The 12401-nt window shown below is 37.8% G+C and overlaps 2 protein-coding genes across 2 annotated transcripts; one reads left to right on the top strand and one right to left on the bottom strand.

The window, feature by feature from the left end:
* Positions 1–2430: 2430 nt before the first annotated feature.
* LOC18994548 (protein LIFEGUARD 4) lies at positions 2431–3906 on the top strand. The gene is made up of 4 exons (XM_006418205.2): positions 2431–2851; positions 2940–3053; positions 3354–3511; positions 3611–3906. Exons 1-4 carry the CDS (start codon positions 2590–2592, stop codon positions 3815–3817), a joined length of 741 nt encoding a protein of 246 aa, XP_006418268.1. The 5' UTR covers positions 2431–2589; the 3' UTR covers positions 3818–3906.
* A 240-nt stretch (positions 3907–4146) lies between these two features.
* Positions 4147–11046, bottom strand: LOC18994546 (protein NETWORKED 1D). The gene is made up of 5 exons (XM_006418204.2): positions 10760–11046; positions 10432–10494; positions 10093–10317; positions 5435–9846; positions 4147–5246 (listed from the first exon to the last, which is right to left on the bottom strand). Exons 3-5 carry the CDS (start codon positions 10190–10192, stop codon positions 4302–4304), a joined length of 5457 nt encoding a protein of 1818 aa, XP_006418267.1. The 5' UTR covers positions 10193–10317; positions 10432–10494; positions 10760–11046; the 3' UTR covers positions 4147–4301.
* Between the last annotated feature and the right edge of the window lie 1355 nt (positions 11047–12401).

Below are 12401 nucleotides of genomic sequence, written 5' to 3'. Positions count from 1 at the left end.
ACTTTATTAGCCCTCGTATTTTTGTTCTATATTATTTACATCCACTATAAATATTTCATTCCTGTTTCGACCCCATTAGTCTTGCAACGCAACTACAATTATTGTACTCTTAAACTGCTGGCGCAGACAATAAGCCAAGGCATTGACAATTAGAAACTAGGGACACTTGAATTTGAATACCTTTGACGTCTCATTCGTGGAAGTAACAAAGGTTGACTTGTTCTTTCTTGAGGAATGAGGATTATAATCTTATTCTTTTATATAATTGTATTGTATCTGGGTAAACAAATGATCAAATAACTTTGCTTAGAGAATGAGATGTTAGTGATTTACGTTTAATTTTCTATCAACCATTGTGAAAGAAGTCCAAATCCAACTTCGAGCTAAGCTTGCTGGTCTTGATAAGAATATCAATGCATCATCTTCCCCGTCTGCTTCGGATACTGTTAACGATGAATCATATCTCTACACCTGGTTTAAATATATCCAAAGATAGCCCCTTATCTTCCTGATCGTCATCAAGTCTCTGTTCTCTGTTTCACATGAGTTTCTTTTTTTGTATGAAGTCTTGTATCCTTTTATCCTTTGTTCTCTCTATTCATTTGCACTTGTAATTTCAAATGATGCTTATTTTAAAAGGCCAAGAGGAATAAAGATGGAAGTTGTTAAAAAAAAAAAAAAAAACGCAAATGAGTAGATCAGTAGGTGTTAACCAATTACTTATTGATCTTTAAGATAAATCTTAACTAATACTGAAAAGAAATATTAACCTCCTTAAATTTATTAATAGTGGTTTTTTACTTTATGCACCCCCTCCAAAAAAAACTAATCTTTGCTTTAAAATGTATAAATTTATTTAAAATTAATAGTTTAATTTATTTGATCGATGAAAAAAAATTATGTAATTTGGTATCACTAGTGGTATCATATTTTCATACAAAACTGTTTCTCCTCTAATTGAATGGTGGGCAATTGAATGGATGGGAAATGGACCTGGACGCAATTTTGAAAATAGCGCAACCTAAATTATAAATATGAAGAAAAAGAGGGGCCAGGTCAAACGCTGAAATCTGTTTTATTTCAGTTTTTAGAAGAAATCAATTAAAAGAAGATTATTTTTGTTAGGTCGTGGAGAACAATGTTTTGAATAGACAACTATCTAACTGGAAAATTTTAAAAGTAAAGAAAAAAAGTTGAGTTTAATGTGCTCTACATAGTATGTACGTATTTTCAGCTATTATATTAATATATCTATAAAAGAAACGTAGGATGTTTTTGTTTTCTTATAAATAGTATAACTTAAGATATTTTGAGCGATTGTGTATTTATAGGTATTTTAAAACAAAACGTAGAGATCACCTTATACTAAACAACCAAAGAAAATTAGAAGTGGTGGTAAATAGTCATAAAACAAATATAGAAAACTTGATGGAAAAGAAAGTATATATTTGCAGAAGTTAAAGACAAACTTCCGAATTTTATTCGACCAAAAATAACTTGGTAAAAAAAATAACTTCTTTTAATAGTATGATATGTGTATTAATTAATAGTATAAGGTGAGTTCGACCAAAAAAATATTTAATAGTATGTAATAGTATGATATGTGTATTTAATAGTTCGAAAAAAAATTTTGTTCGACCAATAGTTCGAAAAAAATATTTAATAGTTCGAAAAAAAATAACAAAAATAACTTCGACCAAAAAATTTTATTCGACCAAAAAAAAAACTTGGTAAAAAAAAAGTTTTTTGAGTTCTTGATATTAACTATTTAATAGTATGATATGTGTATTAATTAAATCGTCTGGTTCGTTCGTGCACTGTATAAACAAGACAAATTGTGTGACGATGAAAATCATTTCCGACGACAGAAAAGAATCCGACAAAAAGCAGACAAAGTTATGGTAAAAAAATTAGTCATGCAAAAACACCCTCGCTGATTTAAACACTTCCGAATTACGACGAAATCCACTAAATTAGTAATAATGGACCTTTCTAATGTCAAGAAGAAAAAAAGAGAGGATCTTCTAATATTATTAAAGCCCAGTTTATTTCGTTTATATGCGTAGGCCCAGTTTAAGAAATTCTCACGTTTTAGACCCATATAAGGCCTATATGTTATGAAACAAATCACAGTCAAAACGCCGGAAACGCGAGTTAGAAGGCCGAGTTGTGTAGTTTAAACGAAAGAAATCTTCCATCCTGTAAACCATTTCAGTGAGAAAGACGTTTCTTTCTCGTCTATATAAAGAAGAAAGACCTTTTGGAGCCATCTAGAGATTTTGAGAGCCGTCGTTCCTTGTTTTACCCGTTAACATCTTAAACGTTTTAATTTTTCAAACGCCACGTGTCAATCAATACTTTGGTGCCTTCAAGAACATTCCCCTTACTCTTCCCGCAACTGCTTTTATAACTTCCAAAATCCTAAATTTCTCTCAACCCCCAAAAAAATCCCAAATTTTTCTCGGAGATAAATACAGTAACAAACGAAACAAAAATTTATCCCCTGCGAAAATCAAATCTCTTCTAATTATTCTTGTTAACACGCAAGCAGGATCGGATTTTCCCTCGTATTTGTACAAAGAAACAGAGATGCATAAGTGGAACCTTCCGTACCGGAAAGATGACGTGGAGAGCGGCGGCGGTGAGAGTCCTCTGTATCCGACGATGATGGAGAGCCCCGAACTCCGATGGGGTTTCATCCGAAAGGTCTATTCCATTATCGCTTTTCAGCTTTTAGCTACCATCGCCGTCGCCGCCACCGTTGTCACCGTCCGCCCGATCGCCGTCTTTTTCGCCACCACCAGTGCCGGTCTTGCTCTCTGGATACTTTTAATCATCACCCCTTTAATTGGTAATCGAACTTTTTAATTAATTCGTTTTGAAATTGTTTCTGAAAATAATTAGGTTTTTTTTTTTTTTTTTTTGGTGGTTGGGGGCAGTTATGTGTCCTTTGTACTATTACCATCAGAAACATCCGGTGAATTACTTGCTTCTTGGTATTTTCACGGTGGCTCTTGCTTTCGCTGTCGGATTAACGTGTGCATTCACTAGCGGTAAATACTTCTTTCATTCAACCACATTTTTCTTACTTGTGACACACTCTTACTCTTTGTTCGTTTTCTTGCCTTTCAATGGACTCTGCTTGAACAATACGCCAAAGCTTTAAATTACACTAGTATGAGGTCTCCAACACATTTGAGCTGGTTTTGGCTCTCCCAGTACTCAACTTACGCTTTAGGGTTTCACTCTTTCAGAATGCAGAGAATTATTCTATTTAGGTTTTAAAGAATGAAGACCACATTACAATTAACAGGTTATTTGATGAGATTTTTGGAACTTTGTTGTTGAAACAGGGAAAGTGATTCTCGAATCAGCGATTTTAACAACCGTAGTGGTGCTTTCCTTAACTTTCTACACCTTCTGGGCAGCCAAAAAAGGCTATGACTTCAATTTCCTCGGTCCCTTCTTGTTTGGTGCTATCATCGTTCTCATGGTCTTTGCCCTTATTCAGGTAAACGTACATGTGTCTCTCATCTCTCACAATCGCTTGTTTTTGCTAACATTGGAATGAAGAAAATATGAGCTTGATCTTTGCCTGTGTTGGTTGCAGATTTTTTTCCCGTTGGGTCGGATCTCAGTGATGATCTATGGTTGCTTGGCATCGATAATATTCTGTGGCTACATAGTTTATGATACCGACAATCTCATCAAACGTTACAGTTACGATGAGTATATTTGGGCAGCAGTTTCGCTCTACTTGGACATCATTAACCTCTTCTTGTCTCTCCTCACCATTTTCAGAGCTGCCGAGGGTTAAATGATTAAGGTTTCTAATTCTTTTTTCTAAGCCTCAGATCAGGGTTTTTTTCATGTCCTTTAAATATGTAAATCTTTCATATTTGTTCACGACACCTTTTTTTTTTTCTCTAAATATTATTGTGTGTAGAAACATAAAATGGTACTGGGATTTCAAGGGTAGTGCTTTTGATTTTGGATTAAAAGAAAATGCGAACTTACCTAATGGAGAACTAGATTGTGTTATTTACACACGCACACACACACACACTGGTGCTGCGCCTGCGTCTAAACGCTGAAAACGCATAACCTTTGACTCTTCCATCAAAATGACCTTTGACTTTGAGCCAATTGCAATATACAAATTTCATTTAATCTCTTTCAAACGGAAAATAACACTATAACAGATTATCAAAGGTGTTTCTCATTCATTTTAAACTTAAATTCACTTCCATTCACATGAATATTATTACGTTTACTTGCAACAAGTTCTAGTTTCGAAACGATCAAGGAGATGGAGGCGGTTGCACACACCCGCAAAACGCGAACCGCTTTTTCATCCTCTTCCGTCGCTCACCTCTCACTCCACCATAGATATAATCCCTAAGAAGAATCCTCGCTTTGCTATCTGATATCTTCGCCTTCGCTCTATCATCTCTTTCTCCTTCCAGTTTCAACAACAGAAACTGCAATCTCTGTATCTCCAACTGTAACCTCCCAATCTTCTCTGATCCTCTTCTCGCTTGTTCTGATATTCTCCTCCTCCTGCTACTCTCATTCTCATCAAGATCCATAGATGATTTGCTTCCATCTGATCTCTCAAATCCGCTTTGGACTTTTGTCACCAGTTTTCTGTTGATGCTTAAAAGCTTCTCTAATGCTTCCTCTGCTTCAGTGATCTGTCCCTTAATCGTTTCGTACTCGTCTTCTTTTCCTTTCTCGCTTTCCCCCTCTGTCTCCACTTTGCTTTTCAAATCTTCTACGGCGATATGGAGATTCGAGAGCTTCTGTAAATCCGAATGAAGTCTCTCGAGAACTTTTCTCTTATTTGTTTCTTTGTTTGGATCCGTGAATCTATCGGAGATCTCTAATTTGTCCACAACCAGTGACTCTTCAGACAAGGATTTACCTTTTTGAGGATTTTGTGGCTTTAACTCAAAACTGTGATCATCTTCTATCTTCAGAATGTCTCTCTTACTAATCCCATATGATGAGCAATCAGAAACCTGATCGAGTACGATGTCTTTCGTGATCATTTCGCTTTCCTCTGAATATATTCCATGGTTCTGTTTCCGCAGACTTCCACTTCTCCTTCTGCTTCTTCGGGCAGCTGTTTTTAGTTCTTCCATTGCAAGCTTTTCGGTTAGTGCCTCCTCGATAGCTTTGATTCTAAAACGCATTTCTTGCAACTCTAAGAACCAATCGTTGTTATCCACTATTGAAGCAGTGTCCTGGTAAGAGATACCCACAAAAGATTGGTTACTCTCCGACAAGAAAAATTCGAAATCAACTAAGAAAAAGATGCGATTTCAGTTCAGCGGAAAAATGACTTAGGCCAACGGTAAAGCTATCTAAAACTTCACTATGATCGACTAAAAGTATTCAATAATTAGAAGCAGAGTTTGCTAAAATAATGTACCTTGGCTGGTTCACTCTCGAATTCGTGAGGCATGGCAATATGTTTTTCCAGGGATTCTATGCTTTCCTTCAACAACACAATAGCTTGGGCGTATTTGCTCATAAGATCGTTCTGTCCTTTGTTGGCATCCTCTAAGTTGTTCACCCTTCCTTTAAGCTGGTCAATCTCCAAGTCTTTTAATGTGCTTCTATTTCCAAGACTTTCGCAGGATTCAGCCAGCTCATGGGTCAACGCTTCAAGCAATGTTTCATGAACAGCCGAAATCTGCAAATCTCCGAACAATGTTGTAGCTTGAGACTCCCATAGTTTAATCTCATTCCTTTCTGTTAAAAGCTCCTGGTTCAGCTTTTCCTTCTCCACTTTGATTCCTTCAAGTTCCATGAGTAGGCTCATCATGTTAGCTTCCAATTTAAGATTAGCTTCGTTTGCATGACCCGTCTTCTTAATCTGCTCATCGTAATCTCCACGGAGTTTCAAAACCTGCTTATCTTTATCTACTTCTATTGATTTAGTTTCCTTGTACCTACAATCTAAATCCTCCACTGCCTTAGATAATTCAGATTTTTCACTTTGCACGATGGAGATCATCAGCATAGCTTCTAGAAGTTCTTTCTCCTTCTGACCCAACTGATCTTTCACATTAGCAATTTCATGTTCCAACTGATCATTAGCTGATCTGGCAGTGTGCAGTTCGCCATCCGTTTTCTCAAGCAAAGCTTCAAGCTGCAAGTTCTCGACTTCTGTAGCTTTTAACTTATCACCAACCTCCCTTACCTCTTCCTCGAGCTTACACTTCACAAAAATGAGTCTGTCCAGATCCTCGTTTAGTTTCACCGCTCCTGAAAGTTTTTCCAAGACGACATCCTCCAAAAGAAGAATGAGATTGCTTTGGTATATAGTCTCGGAAAGAAGCAAAGACATATCCTCTTCTAGTTTACGTTTCTCCTCCTCCAACCGCAATGTTGACTTTGTCAAGTATTTTTTCTCGTCTAAAGTTTTGTTCTTCTCTGCCTGCAAAATGGTGTAGTCATTTCGAAGTTGCAAGACTTGCCTGTGCAAATCCTCAATTTCCACCTTCAAGACTTCTTCTCTGTTGACTCCTTGATTAACTTTTGTGGTCAATTCTCCATTCACGTAGATAAGTCTCTGGGTCTCATCCCGCGAAAATGAGAGCTGGTAACACTGAGATTCAAGTTCTTCCTCAAGGATTTTCTTCTCTGTTGCAATACCAACGACTTCTGATTTAAGTTGCCGGAGAAATTCGACAAGGACGAGGTTCTCAATGGAAGACTGCCTGTGCAAATCCTCAATTTTCCCCGTCAAGGCTTCTTCTCTGTCAGCTCCTTGATTAACTTTGGTGGTCAATTCTCCATTTATGATGATAAATTTCTGGGTTTCATCCCGCGAAAACAAGAGCTGGTTACGCTGAGATTTAAGTTCTTCCTCAAGGGCTTTCTTCTCTGTTGCAATACTAACAGCTTCTGATTTAAGTTGCCGAAGAAATTCAACAAGGACGAGATTCTCAATGACAGACTGCTGGTTTTCATTCCGAGTCTTCAAAAGCGAAGTTTGCATCTCATCAAGTCTACTCAATATGTCATGAATATTTTGCTGGTCTTGCGAGTTCTCATCACCGGAATCTATACCTGGAATTACTTCAAGCTTCATCAATACCTGATAGATCCCCGTTCTCAGTATTTTAATGCAGTTAATCGAGGACTCAATCTGCAGTTGTTTCCCAATATTTTGCTGTTCTAGTTCAGAGACTAGCTTCTCTAACAGCTGAGAAGCCTCTTTGATATTCTGATTCTCAGCAGCCAGAGAGGAACTCTTCTCAAGCCAGTCTTGCAAACATTTCTGCAGAACAATAATCTCAATGTGAGCATCATGAACTCGATCCAGTTCCACTTGATATTCACTCTCCTGGCGTTGAATTTCATCTTGAAGATGATAGATCTTTGATTCCATGTCATTTATCCGACTCCCAGACATTTTTACAAAACAAGCATACTCACGGTCCTTGGCATCTAAAGACACTCCCAATTCTTCAATTTTCTGAAGCGAAGATTCCCTCTCGGTCGCTAATTCCAAAACTTTCACTTTTAACTCTGCATGTTCTTTCTCCAGATCTTCAATGCTTTTTCTCATTATATCCATATGAGAGAGTAAGCTTTCTCTTTCATTAACTAAACTGGACTTGTCATCATTCAGCAGGTAGCATGAGTCTTCTAGGCTTTTCAATTTTGACTTGAGTTCTTCAAGCTCTGCATTGGCATCAGAAAGAGAATTCTCCAGTAACCTGTTTTCCTCAGAGAGTTTCTTGCTGTATTCTGTAGCACTCTGCAAACGGGAAATCAATACGTCCTTCTCAGAATGAAGGCCTGATTTCTCTTCTGCGAGTGACACACAAGCTTCCTCCAATGTCTTCAGCTTTCCTCTGATTGTTTCCAGCTCAGAATTCAAATCTGATATGGAGTTCTCCAGAAGAAGGTTTTTCTGAACAAGCTTTTCCATCATTTCTAACTTCTCAACCAGGGCCATCTTTTCGACACTTTCTCTTTCCTTTATTTCTTTTAGCGTTGAGTTCTCCTCCTGCAATTCCTTGACAGAAGACCCAAAGCCTTCTGGATGTAAACCAACCAACTCCACCTGTTCTACCATGGACTGGTGTTTCTTTCCTATCTGAAATAATTCCTCTTTAAGACAGTATATTTCTTGCTGCAAAGCATTTCTCTGGTCCACTCTCAGTTCAACTTCTGCTTCAAGTTTCTGTATTGTCTCCCGTAATCTTGAGACCTCCTCCTGCAAACTTTTAATGGATGCAGCGGAAGAGAGATTGAGCTCACTGAGGCTTTTGTTCTCGTCTTTGGCTTCCTGAACTTCTTCCTGTAAATCATTGTTACGGGCCTCCATATCTTTCAGGATTTGAGACCTGTTTTGCAGTTCCAATGCTAAAGTGCTTAGCTCCTCTTGAGACTGAGAGTGAAATTGCTGAAGGGTTTGAAAGGCAGTCTCGGCCTCCATAAAACGCAAGTGTTCTTCTTGTACACTAGTCCACAATCTTCCCATCTCTTTCTGTTTCTCCGTGAGCTCATGACTTTGATTCCCCAGTTTCTCCAATAGACCATCCAGCTCGGTGTGCAGATTTTGATTTGATCTCTCAAGCACGACACATTTTTCCTCTGCAAATTTTAACTTAGCAACCCCATCCTCTATTTCACGACTAAGCCTCTGGGTTTCTTCTTGAGCATGAAATAGCTTGAGCTTAAGATCTGCAATTGTATCCAGGCACTGTTGGTATTGGAGTACATAAGCTTCATTTTCATCAATTAATTTGGAGACCTTTTGCTTCAAGATTTCAACTTCACCCTCAGAATCTTCTGCCCGCTGATTGATTAACCTCGCATCTTCCTCAGCCTTGTGCAACCTCTCTTCCAGGCTAGATATGGTTTCCAAGCATTGCCGATATTGAACAAGAGCAGCTTCCTTGTCCGTTTCAGATATAACCAGGCTTTGCTTCAAGGCTAGAATTTCAGCTTTGGCTTGGCTGGCTCGCTCATTTACTTCTCCAGCCTCCTCCTGAGCTAGAGAAATGCGACCCTCCAAATCAGCTATGTTTTGTAGACATTGCTGGTATTGAAGAAGACTGGATTCCTTTTCATTCTCTAGTTTGCTGAGGGTTTCTCTAAGTGTTTCGACTTCAGCTTCGGCTCTTGTGGCTCGTTCATTAAACCCCCTGGAATCCTCTTGTGCACGAGATACCTCAGATTCCAGATTAGAAAGTCTCTCCAAATTCTGATCAAACTGAGCTAAGTTAGCTTCCTTTTCAGCCTGCACTTTTGAAAGAGCATCTTTTAAAACCACAATTTCAGCCTCAGCTCTGCTAGCGCGTTCAGATTCCGAGAGAACCTTAGCATTTCTTCCATTTCCATCAACATCATTGAAATTCAGTCCTTTTCTTGCCTTTCCAGTTTTCAAACCCTTCCCATTACTCGCAGGCTGATGAGGCTCTTCCATGAAGGCTATATTTCGCTTTACGGTACTCATATGAGGGAAAGAGATCCCTAAAGCATCTTTTTTTAACTCATTGGGGTAAACCGGAGCTCGGATAGGAGGGTAACTCTCAGGCGTTTGTGGATCAAACTCATTGGTGGAAGAACCAACAAGCGACTCTTCACCAAACATCATGGGGTCTTGGTTTGGGAACGCTTCTGCCATAGTCTGCTGAGCATGACGAATAACACCGGTCGCATGATCATATCTTTCAGCTAAAGCACGATACGCTCGATAAAACTCTTCAACCAATTTCATAAGCTCAGGCCGCTTTTTGTAATACATTTCTGCTCGCCTAGCAAAAGAATCTGCATCTTCTTCAATAACCTTGATCATTTGCTTGACTTTACTATCCATATCTATCAGCAAACATAATAACATGTTAGTAAATCGCAGACAAAGTTCCCGGCATGACACAAAACTGAACTAAAATGTCAAAGAAATTTGTGGACTCTGCATCATGATAAAAATGATCAAGCCTCAACATCTCACTGAACAAAAAAAAATCCCTCCCTTGGGAGAAATAACTGGGCCCGTAAAAACAACAAAATCACATTTAGAGCATTTTAATTCAGATGAACCAGTAGCTTCTCTAAGTCACATACCTGTAAGATTCTCCTGAAGCCATTTAGAGTTCTTGGGGCTTATATGACTATCCCACCACCAAGAATAGCGTTTCGTGTTACCATTCGCAACAGCAGACATTTTAACCAGCAAAATTACGCACCACCACCACCAAACTATGACGATATTAAATCACTCCAGAACCAGAATGTGCAAATCCAGAGGCGCTCACAATGCCAAGAGTTCCTCCGTAAAAATTCCTAAAACTTAACAAGAAAAAAAAAGCAAGAGTTAAGCTTCCATAAGAATGAGGAAGCTGAGCAATCACATAGAAAAGAAATACAGAACAAAAAAAGGAAAGAAAAGTAGAAACGAAATACCAAGTCAATGAAGGCCAAAGTCGAGACGAAATTATTTCAGTGCCCAAAGCAATCGGCAGCAACCTGGTCAGAAAACATATCAAGCAATTCATACGGATGGAAAATCAGATCAGCATAAAAAACGATTCTTATGCTTTAAAAAAACGAGACAGAAAAAACTCGTCTCAGAAAATTAGACGACCACACCCAAAATCGAAGGGAAGATAGCAAGAGAAGCCACATGAGTATAGTACAGTACTTAGCCGAAACTAAAAATAGCTTACAAAAATTTGATCTACCAAGCGAATCTAACAGCAGTGAAATCAAGTCCGAGAGCAAAAAGGATTACCGGAAAGAACAGTTCTTCCTATCACTTCTCCTTATTTTTCGCATATCTCAACTCATCTTCTTCTTCCTCTAGATCTCTCTCTTTCTCTCTCTACAGGCGTTTCCGCGCTGTTCCTACTTTTTACGTTGTGAAGAATTGTTTAGGTATGGTGGACTTACAGAGAAGCTCCGAAATGACGATATCACCCTCGTGTACGGTTCCCAAAAATGTTATTCAAAATTTTTTATTCGAAGTTGCGTGACTTTGCGTCCTCGGGATCGCCTTCTCTGCCAAGAGATCTGCAATTAAAAAAATACTTATGGCCCCATATGGGACTTTTTTGTCAAAAACAAAATTATTTGATCCACTGTTAATCCCGTCTGAACAAAAATAATAGATTCCATTCCATTTCCCCCGTGAAAAAAAAATCTTTTCATCGGTTGATTCTTTTCTTTCAACTTTCTTTAGTAATGCATTTTTGCTGGTAAGATTATAGATCTAGATAATATGAGTTTGAATAGTTGTTAGAACCAGTATCATATACTATCATGTACACATATAGTTTTAAACCACGTATACAACATGAACAAACTATCAGGATAATTAATGAGTCTCAAGATTAAGAATAAAATTACACATTCTTCTGGTTTCTGTTTAATCAAGATAAACACCTCTGATATATTAATTATCACTATTATTATCGCAATTTAAATAAGCAATAATAATATTTTTTTTTATTAAACATGGAGAGGCTGACAAGTGATAAGTGACAAAGACAGGATGTCTTGGACGGTGTGATTTCGGTCCACTTCCGTCACCCTTTGTTATTTCTCCACGTTGGATTTTAGATTCGACCAATATTGCGATCTTGCGTGTCATTTTTTTCCCTTCATTATTTAATGTCGCCATAAAAGTTTGGTTTAGCCAAAAAATCATTCATCTATTCGAAACAATATGACTTCTAATCATTATAAAAGGTTACATATATTTATATGGCGTTTCGAGTAGGTTAAGATTCATTTATTATAAATTCAAATAAAAACGTGACTTTGAATCAATTGTTTTCGTAGAAGTTTCTTGTTCAGTTCGTTGCCAATATTGTATCGATTAGGAGTTTGTTTCTTTCTTTAATTTTATTTTTGTCGGTTCTAGAATAGATGACGTCGATGCAAAAGAAAAAAAAAATGAATAAAGGAAGTCAACACTTAACAGACACCTACCTAACACTTTATTACATAGTTCCACCTCGGTTTCATGTCCTTAGTTTTTTTTTTCATGTCCTTAAGCTCATACTAGTATTATTTTCCAGAAATCGTTTATATAATTATATCCCTCCATATGCCTTTAATAACCAAAGTGGATCCAGTATTAGACTCTAAATTATCTATAATTAGTAAAGATCAAATGAAAATTTAAAATACATAACAGCACTGCGATTTATATCCTATTTCAAAAATTGGATCAAGGCGTTGTGGCCTCTATAATGTTTCGTAATGATAGGCTCATTAGAAAATGTTGAAGCCCATAAGGCCCATACTGGTAAAGTCATGTAGCGAATGGGTAAAGACGCAACGCCAGCGACACATCAGACGCATATCCATTTTGAGGACCAATATGCGTGCCACGTCATTATTTGTCGCTGATTAATCTCCCCGAAATGACG

Source organism: Eutrema salsugineum, unplaced genomic scaffold, assembly GCF_000478725.1.
Source record: "Eutrema salsugineum unplaced genomic scaffold, Eutsalg1_0 scaffold_5, whole genome shotgun sequence".
NCBI lineage: Eukaryota > Viridiplantae > Streptophyta > Magnoliopsida > Brassicales > Brassicaceae > Eutrema > Eutrema salsugineum.
This window is presented reverse-complemented; position numbering and strand designations above follow the sequence as displayed.

Bases quoted from the DNA above. Each gene is read 5' to 3' on its own strand.
- LOC18994548 (XM_006418205.2), top strand. From the start codon at position 2,590: ATGCATAAGTGGAACCTTCCGTACCGGAAAGATGACGTGGAGAGCGGC. The intron at 3,054-3,353 runs GTAAATACTTCT...TTGTTGAAACAG, and splicing joins AACGTGTGCATTCACTAGCG to GGAAAGTGATTCTCGAATCA. The intron at 3,512-3,610 runs GTAAACGTACAT...TGTTGGTTGCAG, and splicing joins TGGTCTTTGCCCTTATTCAG to ATTTTTTTCCCGTTGGGTCG.
- LOC18994546 (XM_006418204.2), bottom strand. From the start codon at position 10,192: ATGTCTGCTGTTGCGAATGGTAACACGAAACGCTATTCTTGGTGGTGG. The intron at 9,847-10,092 runs GTATGTGACTTA...GTTTGCTGATAG, and splicing joins GCTTCAGGAGAATCTTACAG to ATATGGATAGTAAAGTCAAG. The intron at 5,247-5,434 runs GTACATTATTTT...ATCTCTTACCAG, and splicing joins TCGAGAGTGAACCAGCCAAG to GACACTGCTTCAATAGTGGA.